Source organism: Petromyzon marinus, chromosome 56 (genome assembly GCF_048934315.1).
Source record: "Petromyzon marinus isolate PM22_M1 ecotype Great Lakes invasive population chromosome 56, UKy_Petmar_22M1.pri1.0, whole genome shotgun sequence".
In the NCBI taxonomy this organism is placed as follows: domain Eukaryota; kingdom Metazoa; phylum Chordata; class Hyperoartia; order Petromyzontiformes; family Petromyzontidae; genus Petromyzon; species Petromyzon marinus.
In genome coordinates, this window is record NC_133722.1 from 6660758 (window position 1) to 6687429 (window position 26672).

The following is a 26672-nucleotide window of genomic DNA, read 5'->3' on the forward strand; positions in this document are numbered from 1 at the left end:
TGGCAGTGAAGCACCAATGATTTCACCGTGTAACAAAACATTTTTTTTTCCTTCCTGGGTAAGTAAGCGATATTTCAGAATTGCTGATGCCTCAAAAGTACAGGAAATGGCTGTTATTATTCCCCACAAACTTTGCTTTTGTGACCAGGACACAAACGCTAAGTTAATAATCCACTCCATTAATAACACTGTGGAACACATTTATATATATTTTTCTGTTCCTGGGTAGTAAGTGTTATTTCCGAATTGCTTATGCCTCATAAGTACAGAAAATCGATATTATTCCCCCGAAACTTTGCTTTTGTGACCAGGACATTGATATTTTGAAATGTACCTATTTTCAATGAGAAAACGTGGTTGTGCATTTGTGTCATTCCTTCACGTAAAGTCCTGGTCGCAAAAGCAAAGTTTGTAGGGAATAATAGCCATTTTATATACTTTTGAGGCATAAGCAATTAAGAATATAACACTTTCCACCCAGGAACAAAAAATCGCGTTACATACATGCCTCTCAGATCGCCGCCATTCATGCCGAAGCAAGGCAGATGTGAGCAATGGGCAGTGATCATCTTTACTCTTTGGTTCTATTGGGTAAAGTCACGTAGGTGAAAGTAAAATAACAAAAAATCACGACGTTTCGGCCACAACACAAGCGGCCTTCATCAGGTGAAGGGACGAGACTGTCTGGAGGACAGCGCTGGAGTGGAAGAAGCCACGCTTAGATCACGACCTTTAAGCTTGTGAACAGACCCACCCCCCCCCACCCCCGAGGCAGTCCCCATTCTTTTGGCACCTTTCAAAAAGCTGACAAAGTGCGCACTTCGAAGGAGTGCGGTGGTGGCACGCTCGCGACAGCTCCGGCAGGAGCCCACGTTGTGCCAGACTTGTGTCGTAACGCCCGCAGGCGAGGTCCAGGAACACGGGCAGAGCGTCGCCATCGCTCGAGACGTCGTTGACGGCAGCGTGGTGAGGCTCGTTGCGGCGCCATTCGCCCCAAGAGATTTGAGGACGCACTCAGGGGGGTGACGGGGGGGCCTGGAACGAGCAGGGACATCTGGGTCCATCCCCGTCTTTGGGAGTGTCATGACACTGGCCCCTTCTCCAAGTTTTTGGACAGCCGGTGTTCTGATATGATGCTGATATCATTTTAATGTTATTTTTTTAAATACGATTCTGATATGATTCTGATATGATTGATATGATTCTGATATGATTCTGATATCATTCTGATGTTATTTTTTATACGATTCTGATATGATTCTGATATGATTTTGATTTGATTCTGATATGATTTTGATATGATTTTGATATGATTCTGAAATGATTTGGATACTATTCTGACATTATTCTGACATGATTTTGATGTTATTCTGATATGATTCTGATGTGATTCGGGTGAAAAAAACTTTCTCGCCAGTCCTGTGCATGGGATCCAAGATGTTTCAGTAGTTCAGGGGATGTGTTGTCTAGGCCCGGGAGCTTTGACTGCCAGGTTTCAGTTGTACAGCTGTTGAAGTGCTGAATGCACTTTCGGCAGTAGTGAAAGGCTTGGGATGGTGTTTTGCTTCACTATGCAGAAGTGACCTGGCCACAAATGATAGCTCAGCGAAGTGGCTTATCACGTGGAAATGGATAGCAGCCAAATACTCTAAAACGCACGTCGATTTTAAATGTGGAGGGTAAAACCGGAGGACCAGGAGAAATACCCACGCAACCACAGGGAGAACATGCAAACTCCAAATATACAGCAGGCATCGTCCTGGTCGAGATCAAACCCGCGCCCTCCTGCATACCAGGCGAGATAGTTAACATCTAGCCACTGCAGTACCCTGAACAGGAATGTGAATGGGATTGCGCGATGCATTTGATTCTGACGGCTGGTTCATCGCTGCGAACAAAGGTGTGATATGAGGAGCGGTGGCGCAGTGGTTAGCGACGCATTGCGTTATGAACTCGGCCACCCGAGTTCGATTCCCGCTCACGGCCACCAACACCGGTGACGATGATCTGAATCGGTCCTGGGCCTCTCCTAGGTCGACTCAGCCTAAAATGAGTACCTGGTCCGATGTGTACGCATCTCCACTCGGGAGACAAAGGCGACCAGGCGTGGTCCTGGCCACCTCCTCCATCGCGTTTCTGTGCCGGCTTTAATAGGCGCTGTGCGCGCTCGCTCACAGCACTTGTCTCCAGCAGTCTGTTAAAGGCTATACTGGGGGATCTTTGTCTGTGTCTGTGTGTGTGGTAATCGCCGTCCGTGCGTTTCAAAGCCACCAGGCAAATTTGCCCGCGTGGGTGTAGTTGTTGGGTCGTCGCCGTGCGCTGCGCCTTAATCGCACGCTTTAGCGAAAGGGGCCCCCGCCTGTCAGTCCCGAGCAACGCACGAGTCGAGGCCAGCGCCCGTTGCGCTGCGAGCGACCAGGTCGGTACCGCCGTTCTCCAAGCGGCGTGTACTTCCGCTTCATCGACCGCGTCACATAACGAGCGGCGGGGCCAGCGCGGAGGCTTGGCAGTGGATCTGTCACGGAGCGGTGGCTGGGTGACACAGCGGGGGGCGGGGGGATGGTGGATTGGGGAGGGGGGGGCAGGCGAGGGAGAGGGGGGTGCGCGATGGATGATGGTTGGGGGGGGAGGGGGGCGGGCACAAGGCGCCAAGTCAGCCCGGCTTAAATGTTGGCCTTAAAACAGAATCAGAATAATTATCTGTATTGGCTTTGGCCGCTTGTTATTGAAACGGGGTTCTCTCTCTCTCTCCCTTGTCTAGCGAATTGATGGGCTGTCTCATCTCATCGCTAGCCACCAATAATATTTGCACGCGGGAAAAAAAAACTCGTATTAAATTTCAAATTCTCATTTTTTAAAATTGAATTAGCAAAGGCGGGTGGGAGGGGGGGGGGGGTCCCCCTTCCACTTGCAGTAGTGTGAGCTGGAAATTTCAGGGCTGCACCTTTAACTTAGTTTTTTTGTTTTAATCTACAGGGTGGCCCAAAAATTCAGGAGATTTCGGGTTATTATATTTGATTGAACACTGGCATTAGAACATCTTAACCGTTTATTCTTTAACTTAATATTTGATCACTTATGATTAATATTGACTTAAAGCTTTCGTGACTGCAGGAATTAATATTCTCTGGATCTTTCCGTTAAGGCAGGTAGATAGAAAAAAATAATAAAATTATCACGACGTTTTGATCGCAACACGAGCAATCGTCATCAGGTGAAAAAAATATATAGCGAGAGAGCTGCCGCGGCAGGAGAACACACAATACAGTGGCCACCTCCACAGTTGCTTCGTCGTCATGGAGATAGGTCACCGCTCTTACATTGACATGCAAATTCCACCTCTAGCCCCGCCCACTTACCCTTGGGCTACACCCATCTCAAGCCCATGTAACTTCGTGTCTCGGCAGCTCTCCCGCTGTATTTTCTCCTGCCGTGGCAGCTCTCCTGCTGTATTTTTTCACCTGATGACGATTGATTGTGTTGCGATCGAAACGTCGTGATAATTGTATTGTTATTTTTCTACCTATCTACGTGGCTTTACCGAAAGACCCAAAGAAATATGATTTAATATATTTTTACCTCTTCCGCTGTTTACAAAACTCGACCAAGAAGAAGCCTGCGAATAAAGTGAGACGCAGTGGACGAATGTTCAAAAAAGATTACACGTGATGTAACCTCGAATAAAAGTCCTAAATTCATTTCAAAAGATAATTCATGCATCGTGCATTCGTGTCAACAGAAGTCAGTATGAACATTTGTGAGGAAAAAATGAAATAATCCTTTGTGATTTCTTAAAATACAGTGGTCGCTCGGTTAACGGTATTAATCGGTTCCAGGAAAACCACCGTTAATTGAAATGATCGTTAATCGAATATAGGAAATGCACGTTAAAGGCTTCATTTGTTCCACGGCGTTCGGAAGTTGACCCTTTTAACCAGAAAAAAACACGCAATTTTAATAAATAAAGTAAAAATAACATATTAAAGCATTCATATTAATAGAAATATGGTTACATAATGAATAAATAGAGCATAACATTTAAATTATTTCCTGAGGCAATGTACATAAAACAATTGCTTTGAAAACGCTCATAAAAGGGCGTTGCTCATTGGCTGAAGTCTGCTGCCAAGTCCACTTAGGAGCACTCTGATTAACACGTAGGCTTTCGCGACCAATATTATTCATAATAAAGGTTTTTGGGTTAGATCGCGTTTATTTATAAATGTGTCGTAACCCTCCACCACCCGACACGGCCAATCAGCAAAAAAAAAGTGTCAGGTTGACAAAAGACAAATAATTCACTACTTTAGCCCACCGGTGTGTTGAAGAGTGAATCCACATTTACAGTTTGAGTACTGTGACGTTTCGCTGGTAAATACATCCAGCATCATCGGGCAATTCGCCATGATGCTGGATGTATTTACCAGGGAAACGTCGTACTCAAACTGTAAATGTAGATTCACTCTTCAACACACCGGTGGGCTAAAGTAGTGAATTATTTGTCTTTTGTCAACGTGACACTTTTCTTTGCTGATTGGCCGTGTGGGGTGGTGGAGGGTTACGACACATTTATAAATAAACGCGATCTAACCCAAAAACCTTTATTATGAGCACTCTGATTGGCTGAGATTGGTGGCCTCGTGATATCGTAAACCGTATTGTTAATCGAAAATTGTATCGTTAATAGAAAAAATGGGACCCCTATGGGAGGCAGATCGTTTATCTAAATATGGGTAATCGATGGCATCGTAAACTGAGTGACCACTGTATATATATTTCAGATTTTTTGTTATCCTTTTTTTAGTTTACCAGCCTACTGAGCTGTATAGCTCTTTTTCAGAAGCAATCTGGCCACAAATTATAGCTCAAAGAAGTGGCTTATGATCACGTGGAAATGTATAGCAGCCAAATACTCTTAACACGTGACGTTGATTCTAAATGTGGAGGGAAAAACTGGAGGAGCAGGCGTCAGGGCCGAGATAGAACCCACGACCTCCTGAACACCAGGCGAGGCAGTTAACATCTCCTAGCCACCCCTACGTGTCCTGATATTTGGACCACACTGTGTGCGTATATAAAAAAATAATTTTCATCAAAAGCAAGAACAAATTTTAATAATGCTATTGCCTGTCAATTCCAAGGGAGATGGAAGAACCCGTGCAGAGAAAGTAATAATAATAATAATCTCATTTATTCCACAACCCCAACACCCACCCCATCGAGGATACGTCGGCGCCGCACGGCCACACGCGCGCCTCCGCGCGTCCTCCCCACAGCGCCCACCGCCTGACAATGAGCAGAGTGGCCCCCACCACGTGATTTCACATTAAATCCGCTGACCTGCTCACTCTCATCCCGTAAGCCGGCTGCAGGGAGAGAGAATCTCTGCTCATGAGTGAAATGGTCGCGCTTTGGGTTTTTAAATTTTATTTCGGGGGGGGGGGGGGGTGGTGGTGGTGGGGAGCTGTCTCGCTGTCGTGAGTCCGATGTGAGGAGTCTATGGGAACTCTAAGTCTTTGGGGAGTTATATGTCAGGCTGTCGGGTCGCTGTGGAGGTCTCCTGCGGGAGTTATATAAGTCTGCGTATCTCTACGTGGGTCTGTGGGTCTCTATGTGAGTCTTATCTCTAGACCAGTGGTTCTTCTTCACCTGTGGATGCACGCTGCACCCCGTGGGGTTGCGAGATGCCCTTTCTGGGGGTGTGCGAGACATGGGCAGATTTTCTTGCGAAGGTAAATCATCGAAAACACAAATTAAGCACGGGGCACGTGAGTTACAACTCACTTTGTTTCATCAAACCATACGCAGTTATTAACATTATATATATAAAAAAAAACATTTCATGATTGAGAACCCAAGGGGTACAAGGCCACAGTAAAAGGTTTAGAAGCGCTATCCTAGCTTTATCTGGATCTCTTGTGTGTGCTGATCCCTACGCATGCCTATGTGTGTGTGTCTGTACGTTGAACGTCTTTCCCACCGTGCGTGTGCACGTGTGGGTGCACGTGTGGGTACACGTGCGTGTGCACGTGTGGGTGCACGTGTGGGTGCACGTGTGGGTGCACGTGCGTGTGCACGTGTGGGTGCACGTGTGGGTGCACGTGCGTGTGCACGTGCGTGTGCACGTGTGGGTGCACGTGTGGTGCACGTGCGCGTGCACGTGCGTGTGCACGTGCGTGTGCACGTGCGTGTGCACGTGCGTGTGCACGTGTGTGTTTTGGGCTTCTTTGGTGCCGTGCGTAGCCAACCACGCATATGGGATTCGGTCCTTATATATGATTAACGTACAGCGTTGTGGGATGCCGCTGGCGTGCATGACGCTGTATACAATTAAAGCGTTGTCATGGCACTTGTTTTGCCAGTAGCAAAGTGTGAAAAATAAGAAGAGGCGTTTGCCCTTTCTGGCAAATAAAACAGGAGGTGTAAAGGTGCTCAAACACCAAATAGTTTTTCTTTGGTTCCTTCGGTAAAGTCACGTAGAAAGAGGAAATAATAAATTAAGTAATACCAAATAGACACCTTTTTGCAAGGAATAATTTGAAATATATATTTTTTAAATTAACACTCATGCAAGCGTCATTAGCATTATTGTTGTTGTGCGCCGCACGCGAGATTTTCGAAAACGCGCGTCACTTCGTTTTGGAGTTTCGTCAACGCTCCCGGCGATTGAAGGGAACCTGACGCGCCGTGCGTGCGTGCCCACTCCCCTCCCCCGCAGGTGCAGGCGGAGATCAAGAAGACTTGGGTGCGCTGGAACCTCAACCTCGACTTCCGCAGGAAAGTGCGCAGCGGCAGCAACAGCTACAGCTACGGGCTGACCGTCTCACAGGCGACGCACAGCGTGAGCACCAACGTGCCCAACCGGGCCCTCCTGCAGCCTCAGGTGGGCACGCGCGCTGCTCGCAAGCGTACAGCGACCACCCAAAGACGAAGAACCCCCGTGTAGCCTGTAACAGACTGTAGGGGCAAGTGCTGTTAGCGAGCAGCACCTATGAAGGCCGGAACGGTACACGAAGGGGGGGTGGGTGGCCAGCAACCACGCCCGACCGCTTTTGTCGATGTTTACTACACACACCGCACCAGGTACTCATTTGAGGCCGAGTCGACCAAGGGGAGGCCCAGGACCGGTTCGGATAATCGTCGCTGGGCGTTGGCCGTGAGCGGGAATCGAACCCGGGTCGCCGGGTTCGTAGCGCAGCGTAGCGCTGACCGCTACACCACCGCTCCCCACCGTCACCACCCCCGCCGCCTCTCTCCACCTCCCGGCTCGGCCGCCCCTCTGTCCACTGCTGTGGTGTCAGCACCGCCCCAACGAATGTTTGATTCGCCAGCAACGGCCGTGAACGATTGTTGCAATCCAGCATCGGCGGTTCAGTTTCCTTCCCAGTGAACAGGGAACCGTCGTTGGGCCAACGTTGCCCCAACATTGCCCCGACGTTGCCCCAACGTTGGCATGTTTATCGGGCTGTTGCTGAACCAAACGTTTGCTTCTGGCACCTCTCGCTGTCTTTTCTCTACGTTTGAACTTTTCTGTTTGTTTCGATTAACGTGCGTTTCGCACACGACCGTTAAGCACCCCGCTTGTTGGTCGTGCGATGATGTCCCTGAAGGACCCCGCTGCCGTACTCCGTTCCTCTGCAGTGTCGATGTTTTTTTGTTTCGTTTGTTGCTGTGGCTCACCCAGCGCCACGGATCTCCCGTGATGAAAAAAACAAGAATATCACTGGCCGAACGGGGACCATCATCCGTGTGACAACTTCAAATACGTCATTAGGCCTCCTTTGCCAGTACCAAAATGTAATAATAGGGGTTTTCCCCTTTTTTCTGGCAACAAAACTGAAACCTTTTTACAAGGATTCATGTTGCTGCATTAACCAGACATGAATCCCTATTATTACATTTTGGTACTGGCAAAGGAGGTCTAATGATGTAGATGCTCACCCCGAGCCCTCATTACTTTGATAGTGCAATGTCTTTGAGCTGTGTGACGCCTTTTGGCGTCATCTGATCGAGCACCAATTGGGTGGAGGCTCAAAAGAAAGCCGTCCCTTGGTGTGGACCAATCAGTTTCAAGGACAATGCATCAGATATTATCATAGTATGTTTTTTTGTTTGCATTTTGACCGCAGGTATTGTGGTTAATGCAGTAACGTGAATTCTTGTAAAAAGGTTTCAGTTTTGTTGCCAGAAAAAAAGGGGAAAAACCCTATTATAACTTCAAATACGCTTCAACTTACTCATCTCTGATGTGGGGTGGTAGGGTGGCGGGGGGTGGGTGTCTATGCAGAATGTGGGCGTGGCTACGCGGTAAAGGGGGCGAGGCCGTACACCATCGCCACGCCCCTGTTGCACAACTGCTGGCTGAGACGTGGGCAAAGGAGCCGGGGGGCCGGCCGCAGGGCGCGACTTGACCCCGCGGCGTTTCCAAGGGCGGGTTTCGTCTCGCGCGACCTAATCGCTCGGTGCGTGGGCCGGGGGCTTTTGTCCAGCCGCTGTCGACGCCTCATCAACGTTGCCTCCTACCTCGTTGAGTCGTCGACCGTGAGTCATATCGCCCGGTGCCGATTTCACATCGTAACGTTGGTGGCACCAACCGCTTTTCGTGCCGGCCCGTGACAACAACGCCTTTCAAGTTGACGTCGAGGTCGCGTCCTTTGCAGGAGTTCGTTGGTTGGTTGCATTCGCCGTCCAATGTTCTGCGTCTGCATTCGTTGTCGCGTTGCGACCGCCTGCCTGGCATTCACTCGCTCTTGTAAAGCCAGCTGGTCCTGAAAACAGGAACCACCGCGGGGTCTCGCCCGGTCATAAATAAATATGCCTGTCAGGTACGCAGGACCCCCCCCGGCAATCTCTTTGTTGAACCCGTCCCAGCACCAAGTGAGCCTCCCTCTCTTGGCCTACCACCCCCCCACCCCCCCCCCCCAAAAAAAAATCACCCGCGCAGCAGCTTGAGACCGGTGTCCGATTTGGACGCTTTACGAGAGATTAAATTCAGAACCTTATTTTATCGTGTGCTGCGTTCAATAAATCTCCGCAGGGTTCAATTCACTTTTATAACCGGACGCAGGATGTCCGTTGCTATTTGTTTCGTCTCTTACAATGAAAATCATTGAAAATCATAAATTATTTGAGGGCAGTTTTTTTTTCTTCTTCTTTTCTTCTTGGCTTATTCGCGAAGGCTGCGATGTGGCCAGCAGATCTCAATGGAGGAATTGATTCTTGTAATGAGATTGATCATATTCTTACGCCAGTATTATTTACAATGGTAGTAACAATGCTATTTATTTACCCAGGCGAGCGTTTCAGGAGGGCCCTGCTGCATTGGGATGTTTGGCCAATTCCATTTGTGAGCCACCCAGAGAGTAAAGAATATTTTTAAAAACCCACCACACATACGAAGAGGGGGGGGGGGGAGGGTGCTCAAAGCTCCACACAGATAGAATCAATAATCCAATGCTGTACTGGCATCTTCTGGCCACCTCTTAGCCCAATGCACGGCAGTCTCCAAACCGAGTACTAGCCAGGCTAAAAACCGGCTTAGCTTCCATCATCTCCATGGTAGCAAAGGACAGAGGCGTTTTGAGAAATTGAAGCAATTGGCGGGACCCCGGGGTCCCATCACTTTCCCCGGGGTGGGAAAACCCGTGTAGCGACACGAGTCTTGTTGCCTTACCGACAACAACAAAACTAGCGGCCAATCGATTGGCCTCGTCGAGAGCTACTCGGGGACACTAAGTTTCGTAAAAAGTTGAAAAATTACACAAACACGTTAAATTCACTGCCTGGTGGGCGGGGGGCGGCGGTGGGGCTCGCCTTGGCAAAGAAGCTGAGGATCGACGGCCGACCGGAGGGCGTCGTCGTCGCCGCGCGCGACTGCGGCGGACGCCCCCCGGGGGCTCGCGTTTGGCCGGTGGGGTGGCGCCCATCGTGTTGACCGCCGCCTGCTGCTGCTGCTGCTGGCGCTTGTTGGTGCGAGTCTGGGCGGGCGGCGCGTTGCTGTCGGGGTCACGAGTGGGGTGGACTGAAAAATAATAATAGTAATTATTCACCTGATTTTTGCGGGACCCCGGGGTCCCGCCAAATGATTCAATTGTCCAACAGCAGGAGGAATTTCACCATCAACATGACGATCATCGTCAGCCACGGTTAATCTACTGCTGGGTGAAAGTCTCCCCAAGCCGCCACCGCCTCTCACGGTCCTTCGGCGTAACAATCCACTCGGCACCCGCACATGGAACAGATTTAATCACTCCATTTCCTCGGGTTGACGCGTTCCATCCCTTGGCTTCCGCTCCACGATTATTATTCCCGATCATCGGCCATCGTATGAAGGAAGTTCAGCATGCGTACACGCGCAGTATTCGTTATTAATGACCGCGTTTCTGAACTGCAATGAGAAGAAAAGAGCAGGGGGGGGGCACACGCTGCTTTACAAAATCAACAAAGTGCCCACTGGCAAATGTGTGGCCCGCTATGCCATCCAGGCAGCTACTACCCCTCTTAAATATTCCAGTCTGCGAGCCAGGTTGTGTAAGCTTTCTAGTGCTGAATAAGTGGCAGAAGGGGCTCGCTCCCAGGTTACATGCAGCACTTTGTGCCCGTGCGCTAAACGATTCCACCGAGACCCTGCATCTGAAGACAAAACTCCCGCGTGAGTTGAGTGGTCTCGGCCCGGCCACCGCTGCCCTCGCTCGAAAAAAGTCAAATGCCTCCTCTTTGTTGTACGCACCCTTGAGGGGGGGGGGGGGGGGGTGGGGAAGCTGCCGCTTCTGGTCCGCGCACCGGACTTGCAAATCCAGAGGTCGGGGCAGGAGGGTTGGGATTTGGTCTCCTGGCGCAGCAGTTTTCCAAAAAGTTTCTTGAATCCCACAGCCTGCCCGCGTCGCTATCCACGCAGCGGTATAATGGGCACACTGCTGCTTAGTCTATGACCGGCTGGTCATGTGTGTACAGGGGGGGGGGGGGGGGGGTAAGGTGTGGATGCTCCTAGCGCTTTCAGAGACGTCTGACCAGCGTCGAAATAGGAGGCTGAAATTTTCCCCTTTTCCCTCTGCAGGTTCTCCCCCCTCGAGCAATTGCAGGGCTGCGCCTCTACCCCTTTTCCCGTCTTAGGCTCGAGGCCAGTCCTCGGTGGGGTCTTATTTTGCAGCTCGGTACCGAGCAATTAGGCCTGCTTGACTGCATGAAGCCTTCTGGTTACGTGAAATAGGCCCCCCCCCCATTTCTGTTAAGCAGCGAGTGTTGCGAAATACGATGGTCGTAGCAATGGAATGGGTGGGGTGGATTATTACGATGGATTATTACAATGGATTATTACGATGGATTATTACAATGGATTATTACAATGGTGGATTATTACAATGGCGGCGGGATCATTGAAGGGTGGCAGCGGTTTGGGTAGGCTGGCCTTCATTCAGCACTGGATTATTACAATGGATTATTACAATGGTGGATTATTACAATGGATTATTACAATGGATTATTACAATGGTGGATTATTACAATGGATTATTACAATGTATTATTGCAATGGATTACTTCAATGATAGATTATTACAATGGAGGCGGGATCATTGGAGGGCGGCAGCGGTTTGAAGAGAACATTAATCCATTGCCTGTGAACACGCTTATTGCACATCTGAGGTCAACTGAAGTAGAATGCAACAATGTTGAAAATTGTTTAAATAAAGCGCGGTTGTTTTTTGTGTTATCTATTCTTTCGCTCAAGATGCAGCAGTATCGAGCACTTCACATTTAACCTAATCTATTCATATATATATTTTTTCGTCTAGGCCGAGAGAGTTTCTGCCAGTTTTTATTTTCAACTCCGTCGAGTGAAATAAAATATTCAACAGATAAACCCCAGGGGTGGGAGGGTGGGGGGCATCATTATAAAATTCACTCCTTCACAATCCTCTGGCACACACAAAACACTGTAGCTTGAAGACACCAACTTAGGCTTTTCCTATTTACCGTATTCTCCGGATTATAAGATGCTCCGGAAAATACGACACACACACCCGCCCCTCCCACAGGCGCAGTGGTACTATTACGGTAATTATAACCCGCAGTAGTGACCAGGGGCGACCGCTGGATTCGAACCGCGGTACTGTGCAGCAGCAAGCGGCGAGCGCTCTATCCTCTGGGGCCTCTGCGTCGCACCGCACTCTTGTCACGGATTGTCCAATAAAACGTTTTGTGCATTTGCGCAGGTAGTCATTTCATTACTCACATTTACCGAGTTTCCAGTTCGGCACACGCCAAGCGTCCGTCTCGACCTTCCACGCCGCCAATGTCCGACCGTCACCCGAATCGGGACCGGGGCCGCGTGGCCGATTGGGGGCCACCCGACGCCACGAACGGCGCCGTCAAAGATTCGGCGGCCCCTGCGAAGCGGTCCGGCCACGGAATCCCAAACCGTCGGCCGCATCGTAAACACTCCGCCGCCGCCTTCGCCCCTTTAGAGGAGGAACGGACGAGGTCCCGCTCTGCTTCTGAACAGACAACTGAGCGGACAACGTCGTCTAAAATCGCACCTTTAATCTGCTGCTATTGATCCGGACGAAAGCAGAGAAGAATATCCGTGTGGCTGGGGTCCAAGGGCATAGTCCAGGGGTTGGTTAACGTGCAGGCCCGGAGCTGCGAGCGGCTCTTGAAGGAACCGGCTTCGTCGCGTTACCTATCAAGGACCCACCGTCTCCTATTCACCATCGGTGCATTGCGGCTCTTCCAATATTGAGCTCGGAATTAAAAAAAAAAAATCTCTTCTTGCTATTTTATCTGCCAGCCCCCGCTACAGAGGCAGATGAACGCGCGCCTGCTGAACTGCTTCTCGCGCCGTACGAAAGCCATCCGCGCCAATCGGAGCTGCCGCTTACGCGCACGAGGTCGGATTCGTGAACGCCGATGGCGAACGGAACCATTGCGCCGCCGCGCAGAGCGAACGCCAGCACGGGGGTGCGAGCGGTTAAGTGGTCGGGGCGGATACGCGGCGGTCGTGCGCTTGACGCGTCGTGCGAGCGCCGAACGTGACCCCCCCCCCCCCCTTCCCCCTCCCCCCCCCCCTTCCCCTCCCCCCGCTTCCCCGGGCGCGCGAAACGCGCACTTTGGCGCCAGCTACCGTCGAGTGGCGGTCGCGTCGCGTCGCGTCGCTTCTCTGCGGTGAGTAACGACGTCTTTAAAAACAACGGCGGTGCCGCTACGCCTCTCGGTATAAAGTTAACGCGCGTGCGTGTGTGTGCGTGTGTGCGTGCGTGTGTGCATGTGTGTGCGTGCGTGTGTGCATGTGTGTGCGTGCGTGTGTGCATGTGTGTGCGTGCGTGTGTGCATGTGTGTGCGTGTGTGTGCGTGTGTGTGCGTGTGTGTGCGTGTGTGTGCGTGCGTGTGTGCATGTGTGTGTGTGCGTGTGCGTGCGTGTGCGTGCGTGTGTGTGCGTGTGTGTGCGTGCGTGTGTGGCCCGCCTTTCAGCCGGCGGGATGGAGAAACGGAGCCAACCACTGCGCCCACTTCTCGTCGGCGAACGGCAACTACCGCAACCTGCCGGGATTCGTGCGCAACGGCTCCCTGTCGGAGAACACCCACCCGCCCTCCATCCCCGAGGAGGAGGAGGAGGAGGAGGACGGGGAGCAGAACGACGCGGAGGAGATGGAGGAGCCGGAGGTCCCGATCGTCATCGTTGAGGAGCAGGACTCCGGCTCCCGCATCGTCGCACAGGAGGAGACGGAGACGGTCATGTAAAGGGGGGGGGGGGGGGAACCTGGGCGAGAGGCCGATCGGTTCGCGAAAGCTTTGGTGGGGGGGGGGGGGGGTCATGGGCAAGTGTGGCGTCTTTACGTTTGTGCCGGATCCGTGCAAAAAATATGCGCGGGGTTTTTATTTTACGTTTAGGTTTCCTTTGTTGGTTATTGACCCCCTTTCCCGTTCCCACGACGTACGTGTACACGTCATCCATTTTTCTTCCGATTCCGTTCCGACGGCGTACGTACGCGGAACGTCGTCGTGACGGAATCGGGGGAAAAAAACTACGGTTAAAATAACTTTATCGGCACCGACGCTCCCGCAAGGCCATGCAGGGAGGGCGTGTGGCACAGTTTGGCACCAGCTGTCATAGAGTGTGGTCGTGTGGCTACAGTTCTGTACGGTGAGTATGATGCCTTTTGAAAGCAACGTCGCTACGCCTCTCTAAATAAAATTCACGCCGAGCCGCTCGCGTGTTCCGGGATTCGGCGGTGAACGGGACACCTGCCCTGTAACTCGCAGACGTCTCGGAACGGCAAAGGGTTAAAATGTATGCCTCGCTCGTGTTGAGGACTCTGCATAAACCAGGCCGTTTCATCTCCTGTGTAATGTGTTCAGAATCAGAATATTTATCCTGGAGAAATCCGATGAGCTATGAAGCTCTTTTTCACAGATGTCCAATTCAGCCACCACACTGCATGTCGCAACAACACATTCACTCACCCACTCACTCACCCACCCACTCACCCCCTCAACCACTCGTCCACCCACTCACCCGCCCACTCGCCCACCCACTCACCCCCTCGCTCACCACGCTGCAGGTTACAACAACACATTCACTCACCCACTCACCCACCCACCCACTCACCCCCTCGCTCACCACGCTGCAGGTCACAACAACACATTCACTCACCCACTCACCCACCCACTCACCTCCTCGCTCACCACCCTGCAGGTCACAACAACACATTCACTCACCCACTCACCCACGCACCCACTCACCCCCTCGCTCACCACGCTGCAGGTCACAACAACACATTCACTCACCCACTCACCCACGCACCCACTCACCCCCTCGCTCACCACGCTGCAGGTCACAACAACACATTCACTCACCCACTCACCCACGCACCCACTCACCCCCTCGCTCACCACGCTGCAGGTCACAACAACACATTCACTCACCCACTCACCCACGCACCCACTCACCCCCTTGCTCACCACGCTGCAGGTCACAACAACACATTCACTCACCCACGCACCCACTCACCCCCTCGCTCACCACACTGCAGGTCACAACAACACATTCACTCACCCACTCACCCACCCACCCACTCACCCCCCTCGCTCACCACGCTGCAGGTCACAACAACACATTCACTCACCCACTCACCCACGCACCCACTCACCCCCTCGCTCACCACGCTGCAGGTCACAACAACACATTCACTCACCCACTCACCCACGCACCCACTCACCCCCCTTGCTCACCACGCTGCAGGTCACAACAAGCTGCTTTCACATTCACTCACCCACTCACCCACGCACCCACTCACCCCCTCGCTCACCACCCTGCAGGTTACAACAACACATTCACTCACCCACTCACCCACGCACCCACTCACCCCCTCAACCACTCGTCCACCCACTCACCCGCCCACTCGCCCACCCACTCACCCCCTCGCTCACCACGCTGTAGGTTACAACAACACATTCACTCACCCACTCACCCACCCACCCACCCACTCACCCCCTCAACCACTCGTCCACCCACTCACCCGCCCACTCGCCCACCCACTCACCCCCTCGCTCACCACGCTGCAGGTCACAACAACACATTCACTCACCCACTCACCCACGCACCCACTCACCCCCTCGCTCACCACCCTGCAGGTCACAACAACACATTCACTCACCCACTCACTCACCCACGCACTCACCCCCTCGCTCACCACACTCCTCTTCCTGCCGCGTCCCTCCGCCGTCGAATTACCCTCACCATCTCCTCACCTCCCCCGAGTTCGTACAAAGCTTGCTCGACAAGCAAGTAAAACAAAACACGTCATCCCATCTTTGCTGCATCATCCAGAGCAGTGCCGTTTGTCGCTGGACGCTTGGCGTTTTTGGACCCTTGTTCTTCTTGACGGCGGGCATCATTTTCCCTTCCGTGTCTCGTCATCTAGGAGGGAATTACAGCTACACCTAAACTGCGATATCACCACGAGGGACTACTACGCACGTGTAAGGCGCGTTCCTGTAAAGAACACCATTTGTCCCCTATTGTACGACGTTCGAATGCACGCCATCGCAGCGACGACACCGGAACGGCGGCTTCGTTCACCGAAGTAACTCGACTGGCAATGGCGGTGAACAGGGTTGCAGTGTCTCTGACGAAGCGTCCCACACATTTAAATAGCTGTCAAAACCCTAACATTCGTTGTACTTTCTTTGTTGTTGTTGTTTCGGATAACGTGCAGAGGCTCTGTCTCTTAGAAACCAACGCCGCTAGCTGAACCCGTTAATTAAAACGGTAGCGTCGAACATTGAAAAATGCCTCGCTTGAAAGCGAGACGCCTCGAAGTTCAAACGCCATTAAAACGTGAAACCAAGCGCTGGACAATTGCTTAAACATCAAACAATCAATTGGCCAATGAAGTGCACTGCATGCCCCCACAACAGTATTTGGTTGCATCGTTATGCCGTGCCACATGCCCAGGACGGCTCGCTCGCGCGTTTCGGGGGGTTTCGTTTCGCTCAGCTGTGCTAAGGTGCCGTCCATAAATGACGTCACGCACCTGGGGGGGGGGGGGGGGGAAGGGGGGTCAGACATTTGTGACGATGTGTGACGAGGGGGGGGGGGGGGGGTTTGAGAAATGTGACGTCACATCAAAATGCGCAACTTTAAATAAATATAGAATTGTTATAGCAACACTAATTGTTATAACAACACTCCTACAACATCAGAGTGCAGCGCCTCATTAAACACGCACTACAATGACAATAGTTTAAAGCGATTTGAAGCATGTTTTATTTTCAAAATGGAAAAATGGTTTGGGGGGGGGGGGGGAGCAGAGCTTTGTGACGTCATATTTGAGGGGGGGGGGGGTCTGACTTTTTGTGACGCCGTGTGACGAGGGGAGGGGGGGTCAAAAATCGTCCAAAATCGCGTGACGTCATTTATGGACGGCCCCTAACCGCTGCGCCACCGCTCCCCCAACTCCGCGAGTGAACGTACGCAACGCAAAGCAGTGCCCCCCCCCTTCATAACGACGTTCCGTTTGTTGTGAGATCACGTGAGTATGAACGTGTCGTCAAACCCGCCACCATCCGACACCGCCGGTTAGGGAAGGGTTTGTCTACTTAAACGAAACGTGGTCACTTCGTTACTGGCAGGGCACCACGGGGCTGTGTGTGGCTGGAGAGTAAACCCACTGCATCGTTGACAACCTCGAGTGCCCGTGATGTTTCGCCGGTAACTACATCATTCAGAGCCATCATTCAGGGCGATTTTTTTTGCCGGCGAAACGCCACTGCAGTCGAATTGTCAAACGTCGTGGATTCACCCTCCAACGCACAACCGGTGTGCCGATAGTGCATTATGGGAGCTTCTATTCTTATTAACCCTGAGTGCATTATGGGATGCATTATGGGACCTTCTATTCTTATAAACCCTGAGTGGTTCGCTGCTTCGGGCGGTTGTGGCGGGCTCAACGACGCACTCGCACTTACGCGACCGAACCCCAAAAGGGCCTTTTATTACGAACAAAATTTTGCTCGCGAACGCCCAACTGCGTGTCCAAGTGCCCCCCCCCCCTTAGCCGGCTAAGCCAGCATAGTCGCATAGGAACGAAACGTTGTGAAGCGAGAACAAGGCGAAGACCAATGTGGCACCGTTGATCCCTGCACCCAAGCCTTGATTAAAAAAAAACACCCTTAACCCAGTTGCGCGCGACCGCATTGCTTCGTGCGCGTGGGAGTCCCTGCAACCGGTTGCGAGCGCAGTTGCGCGCGACTCGGTCGGCTCAGGGCAGAGGCGGAGCTCGGCTCGCGAGCGTCGTTCCGGCTCGGCGATTCGTCTCGTCGCTTTGCTGCACGTTTTTGCGAACTTGTGGTTGCCCAGCGAGCACAGAAACTGTCGAGGGGCGGGCAACATCGGAGACCCGTTTGCGCCAACGTTGTTCCTTCGCTTCGAATAGTTCCAACCGCACGGAAAACGTTGGCCCAACGTTACGCGTTTGCTGTGGTTGTTTGCTATCCTGATGCGGGTTATGCGGGGTGGTGGGGAGGCGGAGGAACTACTCGCTCAGACGTGGACAAAGGCAGTCGCCGGGGCGATGATTGAGTTGCTTCGATTTGACGGGCGATTTGAACGGTGGCGCCAGGGACCGCTCACGTGCGGTGGACCGGGCGGTAACGCGCACACGGCGCCCTCGACCGGTTACAAACACCGTTAATGATGCGGGGGGGGGGAGGGAGGGATGGAGGGAGGGAGGGATAAAGGGAGCGAGGGGGCAGGGAGGGATAGAGGGAGAGAGGGGGAGGGATGGAGGGAAGGAAGGAGGGATAGAGGGAGGGAGGGGGTAAGGATGGAAAGATAGAAGGAGCGACTCATTCGCCGTGAATTTTCTGCAAATTGATTTTATGTTCCCGCAGCCTCGGCTATTTCGCTACAAAATGACGTTGACGACGACAAGATTGGTAGCCTTAGCCGTTGAAGTCTGTTTCGTCCAGCTAGTGATGTCCTCGTCGTAAGAGCAATGATACTTATAAATAACAAATGAGCGCATGCCACCGCTTTATTGAGTACAGTGTAAAAAAGAAGTATCATGCGCGTGTGTGTGAGCCTATTAAGCTTGTTGCCGTTATTTATAGTTTTGTATGCAAGTGAATGTCGGGCGTAATGATTCCAAGATTCCTTTTTTTGCAATGTTAAATCGATTCGATAGGCCGTATCCGTCTTTGTGAAATATATACGCAATTATATAATGATGCAGCTGAAAATATATTTTCGCGTCAATTCAATTAGGGAGGGACTCTTCGTCGGCATATTTATCTGTTCAATAAGCGACGCTCTCGATCGATTCCATAGTCGGCAAAGTAGTTTGATACGTTAAAGTGGGACATTCACGAGATATACTTCACCTGCTGTGGCTGATGGAATGCCCGCGTTGCCTTTTGTATTTAACTATCGTGAAGTTTGTATGTTGTTCTGTTTGTATAAACTTGTCCGTGAAGAATCACCGTGCTGCGATGTTATTTTTTTCCTCTTCTTATTCTTCGCACGCTTGGCACCGCAAAGGAAAACGTTGAAAGAATAAAAGAGCGCGCAAGGAAGATTGTGGAGAGGAGAGAGAGAGAGATGCCCGCTCGGAGTGATGTAGAGAAACCTTCGGAAAGGCGAATTGGGGTTCACGCATTCACGGGTCAAATGAGAAACGTTCAAACCGTTCACAAATATGCGACTATGATGGCACCTTTTTTTGTCCCTGCCAGTATCAAAATATGCAAAGTAGGTACGTGTGTGGTTAATGAAGTAACTTGTATCTATTTGGTTTTTGAACCTCTTTTATTGCCAGAAGTGCGCGAATGTTTGTATCAAAGTACGTGTGGTTAATGCATTGATTTATAATTCATCGATTTTTTTTGCCTCTTGCACCAAAATTTCAGACTCGATTCCTTGCGAAAGGTTCCTATTTGGTGTTTGAACATCTTAACGCCTACTGATTTATTGCCAGAAAGGCTAATTACCTATTATACTTCATACTTTGATACTGGCAAAAATATCCCATGATGTAGCTTCTCACCCCGAGCTATAAACGCTCTGATACCTGTGGCATTGTCTTTGCACTGTTCACCTTTTGGCGTCGTTCTCTGGTCTGACACTGGTGGTGAGACTAGGCCATAAAGAAGGCATGGCCATAATCGAGTTTGCTTAGGGCCCAGTCTCACCAGCAGTGTCAGACCAGAGAACGTCAAAAGGCGAACAGTACAGAGACAATGCCACAGGTATCAGGGTATTTATAGCTCGGGGTGAGCAGCCAATCATGCCTAAAGAAGGCTGCTGTCTCTGGTGTAGGCCCAGGGCCTGATCAAGATTGTGTAGGCTCCCTGGGCTACAGCTACTGTGAGTCCCCCAGTAATATTTTCAAAAGGAAAACAAAGTTAAAGAAAAAATAAAATTTATTTTTGCAAGGCAAACAAATCAACTTGAGCATTCACAAATGAAATAACTTTTCACTTAATCTCTAGGAGGCCATCCAGCTAGCGGAGGCCCTTTGGCTGCAGCCCCGAAAGCCCCCGTGCCTTAATCCGGCCCTGTGTTAGGCCAATCAGTCTCAAAGGGAATTCGTAAAAAAGGGGGGAAACCCATTATCATAATTCATATACTATCAGAGTATGTTTGATTTGCATGTTCACCACAAGTACCGTGTGTGATTAATGAAGTAACTTGAGTCCTTGCAAAAGTGTTGATCAATTTGGTGTTTGAACATCTTCACGCCTCCCTCTTTGACTCTTTGGTTCTTTCGGTAAAGTCACATAGACGAAAAATAAAAAAATAATGAAAATAATAAAATGAAAATAACTAAATTTAGTTTAATCTATGTGACTTTACCGAAAGAACCAAAGAGTTATGGATCCTTGCAGTCGAGAAAACTTCAAATCTCGAACCTCCTCTTTTATTTCCAGAGGCGCGCGAACGTTTGTGGAGGGAAGCTTCGCTTGAGTAACGACAGAGTAGCAAGCGATGAATGAGAACCGCGTCCCAAGTGAACGTGGGCCTAGAGGAGATGGAGCTAAGAACTCAGTTCACGTGCAGTGTGCTGGGTGGAAATTTTACATCCCAGGATTCGGGAGAGACGCCGGTGGATAGACCATGGCTGGTTTTATTTTTTTATATAATCGAGATTGAAAAACTAATTTTTTTAAGAACTTGCTTATTGCATGTTTAGTTTGTTGTCCTTCCCCCGCACCTCCGATTAGCGCGGCTGGCTACATACGGTGCGAAAGAAGCTCAACGTACATACGATGGTATGAATTGTCGTAATTGTTTTAGGTTCTTAGATGTGTGTACACTGCCAGCTAATAGTCGACAGTTTGAGAAATATGAAGTGTCATTTAATATTGCTCACAATGTTTTTTTTTACTTACCACCCTTACGTGTACATTTTATTTATTTCACTTTCATATCTCTCATAATACATGGCAGTCCAGTCTCTCGTTAGTCCACTGTGGAATTGAGGCCTCCACGCACCCCATGAGGATTGTTTGACCATACCTCACCACGCACACAGATCAGTGCAGGCTAGTCTAGTGAAGGGTTGGGGGGTTCTTTTGGGAGGGGGGTGGGGGTGGTGGCGTGATGTCCGACGTTTCGCATCAAGTGCTGGGATGCGGAACAACACGAATGCAGAACCCAGAGAGGACATCGGTCACCTTAAAAAAAAGGTAAAACAACACAAGGCCTCCTCCGAAACCAATTTTTGGAATGTCAGATGAGGTAGCTTCGGCTCTTTCTGATGCTTCATAGCTAACCTGCACCCCCCCCCCCTTCTCGGTGGCTATGAGATGTTAACTACCTCGCCTGGTATACAGGAGGTCGCGTGGGCCTTACCTGGTAAAATAAAAATTAATAATTTATGAGAATAGGTTTTCCCTTTTTTTTCTGGCAAAAAAACTGCTTTGTTAAGATGGTAAAACACCCAACTGAAACCTTTGACAAGGAATCATGTCTGCATTAACCACAATACTTGTGGTCAGAATGCAAACAAAAGACATACTCTGATAATATGATGCATTCTCTTTGAAACTGATTGGTTCACACCAGAGACAGCTTTCTTTTGAGCCTCGTCTCAAAACGGTGTTAGACCAGAGGACGCCAAAAGACGAACTGTTTTTCTTGTTCTACCCGCCCCGCCGCCTCCAGGCCCGCACTCTAAAGCCCCAGTCAACAAACACCTGTCAACAACAAAAGCAACAACAACAACCACCACCACCACCAGCACCACCAAAAACACGTTTCCTCGGGGAAACTGTGACGATCACGTCATTTGCTCTTGGCGGGAGCCTTTTTGCGCGTCGCGTCTCCCCCCGTCGCGTCTCCCTTCCTCGTCCTCCTCCTCCCGGCGTCCTCGGCGCCGGCGCCGCCTCCGCGGGCCGCCTTCTCGGCCTCCCTCCTCCTCGTGCCGTCCCCGCCCGGCGCGGCCGCCACCACCGCCGTCTCCGCCCGCTCGGCGCGACGGGACCGATCGCCGGGCAACTTTTTCCCCTGCTTCTCCGCGGCGTCTTTGCCGCCGCCGCCACCGCCGCCGCGTTGGCGGCGGCCGTCGCCTCCTCGCTCCGCGTCGTCCGTCGCGCGGTCGGGCGCTTCCTTCTTCGTCTCGTCCTTCTTGCGATGGTGGTGGTGGTGGTGGTGTTGCTGTTCGGTGGAAGCCGCGGCGTTTTCGGCAATCGTGGCGACGTTCTGCCCTTCTCCCGCCGCGTCCTCCTCGTCAGTTTTCGCCGTGGCTCCTTCACAAGAGGCGGTCCAAACGTCAATAAATAGCTGCTGCTGCTGCTGCTGCTGTTGTGTGGCGTCTGATGCCCCAATTGAAGTTCGCAATTGCACCTGATGCCGAGTATGGCACGGGGGAAATGTAACGTGTGAAAAACAAAATGTTGTGGCTTGGCTCTCCGACACGCAAACGGTGGCGCTGTACCAGTGACGAATTGGCCACGTTCTGTTTACGTGACAAATCCCTTTACTAGTTGGCTGTGTCGGGTGGTGGCGGGTTTTAACGATGCATTTATACGTATTCACGCCATCTAACCCCCTCAAAGAAAAGTCTATTAGGGATCAAAGCTGGTGTGCATATTTGTTTCATGTGTATGTGACAAACAAAAATATATTTCTCAATCTACAAGAAGCGTGCTATGGGCGAGTCATTATGGGTTTTATTGTGGGTCCTCAGATCGTGCAGATGCAATGCCGGTTAGGTCCCTGTTTGTTGGTGTAACGTTCTGGCCTGCCCATGCTGGAACATCTGTGAAAAAAAGAGCTTTATAGCTCATCGGATTCCTGCAGTATTCTGATGCTGTGTGTGCCCTTCACCACGCAGCACAGGCAGACGGATATAAGCTTTAACCTGGACAAAATGTGCCAAATGAGTTTAAATGTGTCCTTAAAACCCGCCACCACCCGGTACAGCCAATCAGTGAGCTTTGCCACGGTTTGTCACGTGTGTCGGGTGGTGGCGGGTTTAACGACACATTAATATTTTACGCGATCGAACCCGGCAACAACAAAAACAACCTCTCATGGATAATATCATATTGGTCGCCAAAGCCTCACCGCGCGTTAAACCAACTGAGCGTTTTGTCCCGCAGCAAAAACCGGTTACGCTGGACGACGAGCGGAATGTTGGCACGTGCATTCTGCATTGAGTACAACACTCGGCTTATTATACTACGTCTGTCGTAGACGTTGCCCTGAAGCCAACAAGGAAATCTTGCATAGCGGTGCGTCACGAGCAATGGCTCCGGAAGACTCTATTACCCCCCTCCCCTCTTTCTCCACAGGACGTTTCCGTTGCTGTGGAAGAATTAATTATTCTTTACGAAAATGTATTATTAACGAAAAAATAAAACGGGCCCAGCGTTACCGTCCACGACGATGCCAGCGTTTTTTTGCATTGATAGGGGCTGCTCTCTTGAATATCCTCAGCGTCTCAACGTCTCGTTGGCCGAAAGAGCACCGGCCTTGGGTAACAACAGCTGGCTAAAGTCTAACCGTCGTCCGTGTCACAAATTAAAAAAAAAAACCTCAATCTGGATAGTATTGGACATGTAAGGTCCGCAGGAGAGCGTGGGTTCGATCCCTGACCCTGACGCCTGCTGCGTATTTGGAATTTGCGGTGTCTCTCTCATAATCATCATCATCATCATCACGGTGGCTAGGAGATGTTAATTACCTCGCCTGGTATACAGGAGTTCGTGAGTTCGATCCCGACCCTGACGTCTGCTGCTGTATATTTGGAGTTTTGCGAGTACTATCTCTCCCCGCGGTCGTGTGGCTTTAATCGTACGAACACAAAACAAAATTTGCTCGACATTTTCTTTGTTTTTGTAGGCCCCTTCAGTAGTCGTCGGTCCCCCTTAGGCTCAGTGGCCTAACCGTGTGGGCCCTACGGGGGTCACACGGCGATGCCGTGACACGCCTCGCTGCGGTGTAGCGGCGTTGTGCCGGGCGCGCGGAGACTACGATGCGTCCGTGCGCCACAGGACGCGACCGGTTTCGTCGGCCGCTTTGGCTCCGCGGGAAATATCGAAAACCTGCGGCTACAATCGCGTTTGCTTGATTTAATAAAAAAATTCACGATGTAACACGAAAGCAAAGTTCGTGGAGAATAATAGCCATTTTCTGTACTTTTGAGGCATGAGCAATTGGAAAATAACACTTACTACCCAGGAACATAAAAAATATATTTTTTTCTTACACAGCGTAATACTTTTTTTTATTCCATTCATTTTTTCACGTTCACGTGGATTCAGCGGCGTAGAGGCTAAAGCCGCAGGCGCACCCCGTGACTGCTTGACTCGCACTAACCGCTGTAGGGAAGGGGTCTCCGCGAGAGAAAGCCCCGGTTGGCACCTCGAAGAGGGTGTTTGGCCTACTCTTCCAGGCTGGCCGCATGCCTAGGAAGACGTTGGGAAGACTCACACTCGATCCCCAACCAAACCAACACACGTGATCCGCCCACCGACCCAGTTCTTTGCGAACCCATTTATGTTGCTTGCGGGATAGATAGAGGGGGTGTGGGGATGTTTTTTTGGGGGGGTTGTGGGCCGATTAATATCACAGGAAATCTCTGAAAGGAGAGCTTCATAGCTCTTCGGATTCCCCCAGCACAAAATACATTGTCGGGATCTTGCCCCGTCCGTTTGAGAAACCTGCCCCACGGTTGGATGCGCCTATGCCGACGGATGGAACCGAAAGGGTCATCGAGCAAAGATTCAGCGCGCGTCAAGAGGACCGACAGAGGAGAGACGAGGACAAGTGTTTCCTGATCTGTGGGCTCTGGCCCACCGGAGGAGACTCCGCAAAGACACCATCATTATTGTGATTTACGACCCATTGCACGGCTGCTCAGATTAAGCCAATGCAAAGCCAAAAAAAAAAATTTGGAACGTATTTTACGTCTCCCCAGGTGCGCGATGCCGAACTTCTTTCGCGCCGCACGTAGCCAACCGTGCCGATCGGGGCTCCCTTAACGGCGCAGTTTTAATCTGCGCCGGGGTGCTCTTTCGGTCGGCGACGAGAACGCGGGAGGGGTTGACGGTGCGCCCGCGGATCGGGATGAGAGCGTTTGGAGGCTCCGTCTGCCTCTAGGGAATCATCGTCTCTTCTTCCTCTGGGAGGGCAGGGAGCGCGTGGCCTCCTCCTCCTCCTCCGCGCGGTTGGATGCACGGCTGGCCAGAGATGGTCTGCAGAGGGGCAATCTCTGCTCGCGGGCAGAGCGAAAGGAGCGAGCAGGGAAAAAGAGGATAGTTGCAGGACAGACGAAAACAAAGGTGTGGTGTTTGCGTGAAGGATGAAACAAAGGATTTGGAGTCACACGGACGACGGGTTGCCCGCTGCTTGCCGCGGCTGCTTTTGCGACGGGACCCACAAGCCGCGGCCCGCAACGACAAAGCACGAGAAAAAAAGTCACAGCATTGGAGCGGCAGTGATACCTCGAGGGGTGTTGGTGCAGCAAAGGGAGGCTTGTTCACAATAGAGTTTTTTTTGTGGGTTAGATCGCGTAAATACATGAATGTGTCGTAACCCTCCACCACCCGACGCGGCCAAACAGCAACAAATGTGTCACGTTTGGGGCATTCTGTCTACAGGAAACCCACACACACAGATTCCTACTTGAAACCTGATTCCCACCACCACCCAGCCCAAAATAATTCTCTCATCAAAACTTTATACCATAGAGCTCAATGCATTTCGGACCAACACCACCTGACCAGTGAATTAAAACATGTACACCTGGCCCTCAAAAGGAATGGATACTCTGACCGTACCATCCGCCAAGCTGTTTCTCACTCCATACAGAAACAACCACTTGATACTCCGGTCAAAACCATCACACTACAATATATAGCAGGCGTTACTAAAAATATATCCAAAATTCTAAACAAACAAGATCCAGGTCCGGTTCAATACAGTACACAAAATTCGTGATCTGATCCCATCCGTGAAGGATGTCATTCCTGACTTACAGTACCCCGGGGTTTACAAATTGAGTTGTACCTGCGGTGATTGCTATATCGGGGAGACAAAGCGACATGTCTCTGACCGAATTCGCGAGCACAAATCAGATTTGAAACACGGCAGAACGAATTATTCTGCCGTAGCTGATCACTGTTACAACGCTGTGGGTGATCACGATATAATTTTATCTGATAGTAAGGTTCTTTGCAAACCCACGGGTTTTTATCAGAGATTTGTTCACGAGGCAATTCAGATCTACAAACAGACATAATTTCAACCGAGAAGATGGTTTCAAATTAAGCAACCATTGGAAAGATGTTCTAAATAGAACCAAACATTAAACTAATTTTCAATGGTATAGTATATTTTTCAAGTAGTGGTACTCCAAACTTTTGCAGCTCTTAAAAAATTCCCTTTTCACACCATCAATAGGTAAACTCCCCCTCCCCCCCTCGCATGTTCACCCGCATGTACACCACCTCTACACCGTTCATCATGCTAAGTCGGCCAATCAAATGCTATTTTTTATGCTAATTCCTTTGTCAAGGCGCTCTGTTTCCTCGCATACAGCTTAAAGGTCGCGGTCTGAGCTTGCTGTGTTTCACTCCAGCACTGTCCTCGAGACAGTCTGCTCTCTTCACCTGATGAAGGCCGCTTGTGTTGTGGCCGAAACGTCGTGATTTTTGTTGTTTTATTGTTT

The 26672-nt window shown here is 50.8% G+C and overlaps 2 protein-coding genes across 2 annotated transcripts in view; one reads left to right on the forward strand and one right to left on the reverse strand.

Moving 5' to 3' along the window:
* Positions 1-13737, forward strand: part of LOC116954812 (parathyroid hormone/parathyroid hormone-related peptide receptor) — a 62050-nt gene extending 48313 nt beyond the window's left edge. The window contains exons 13-14 of the mRNA XM_076052519.1: positions 6719-6883; positions 13468-13737. Of these exons, the coding sequence (XP_075908634.1) occupies positions 6719-6883; positions 13468-13737 (435 nt within the window). The remainder of the gene's footprint in view (positions 1-6718; positions 6884-13467) is intronic.
* A 6162-nt stretch (positions 13738-19899) lies between these two features.
* The window catches only part of TMIE (transmembrane inner ear), a 52892-nt gene continuing 46119 nt past the window's right edge, over positions 19900-26672 (reverse strand). Inside the window, exon 4 of the mRNA XM_032975664.2 lies at positions 19900-25214. Within this exon, the coding sequence (XP_032831555.2) occupies positions 25099-25214 (116 nt within the window). The 3' untranslated portion in view covers positions 19900-25098. The remainder of the gene's footprint in view (positions 25215-26672) is intronic.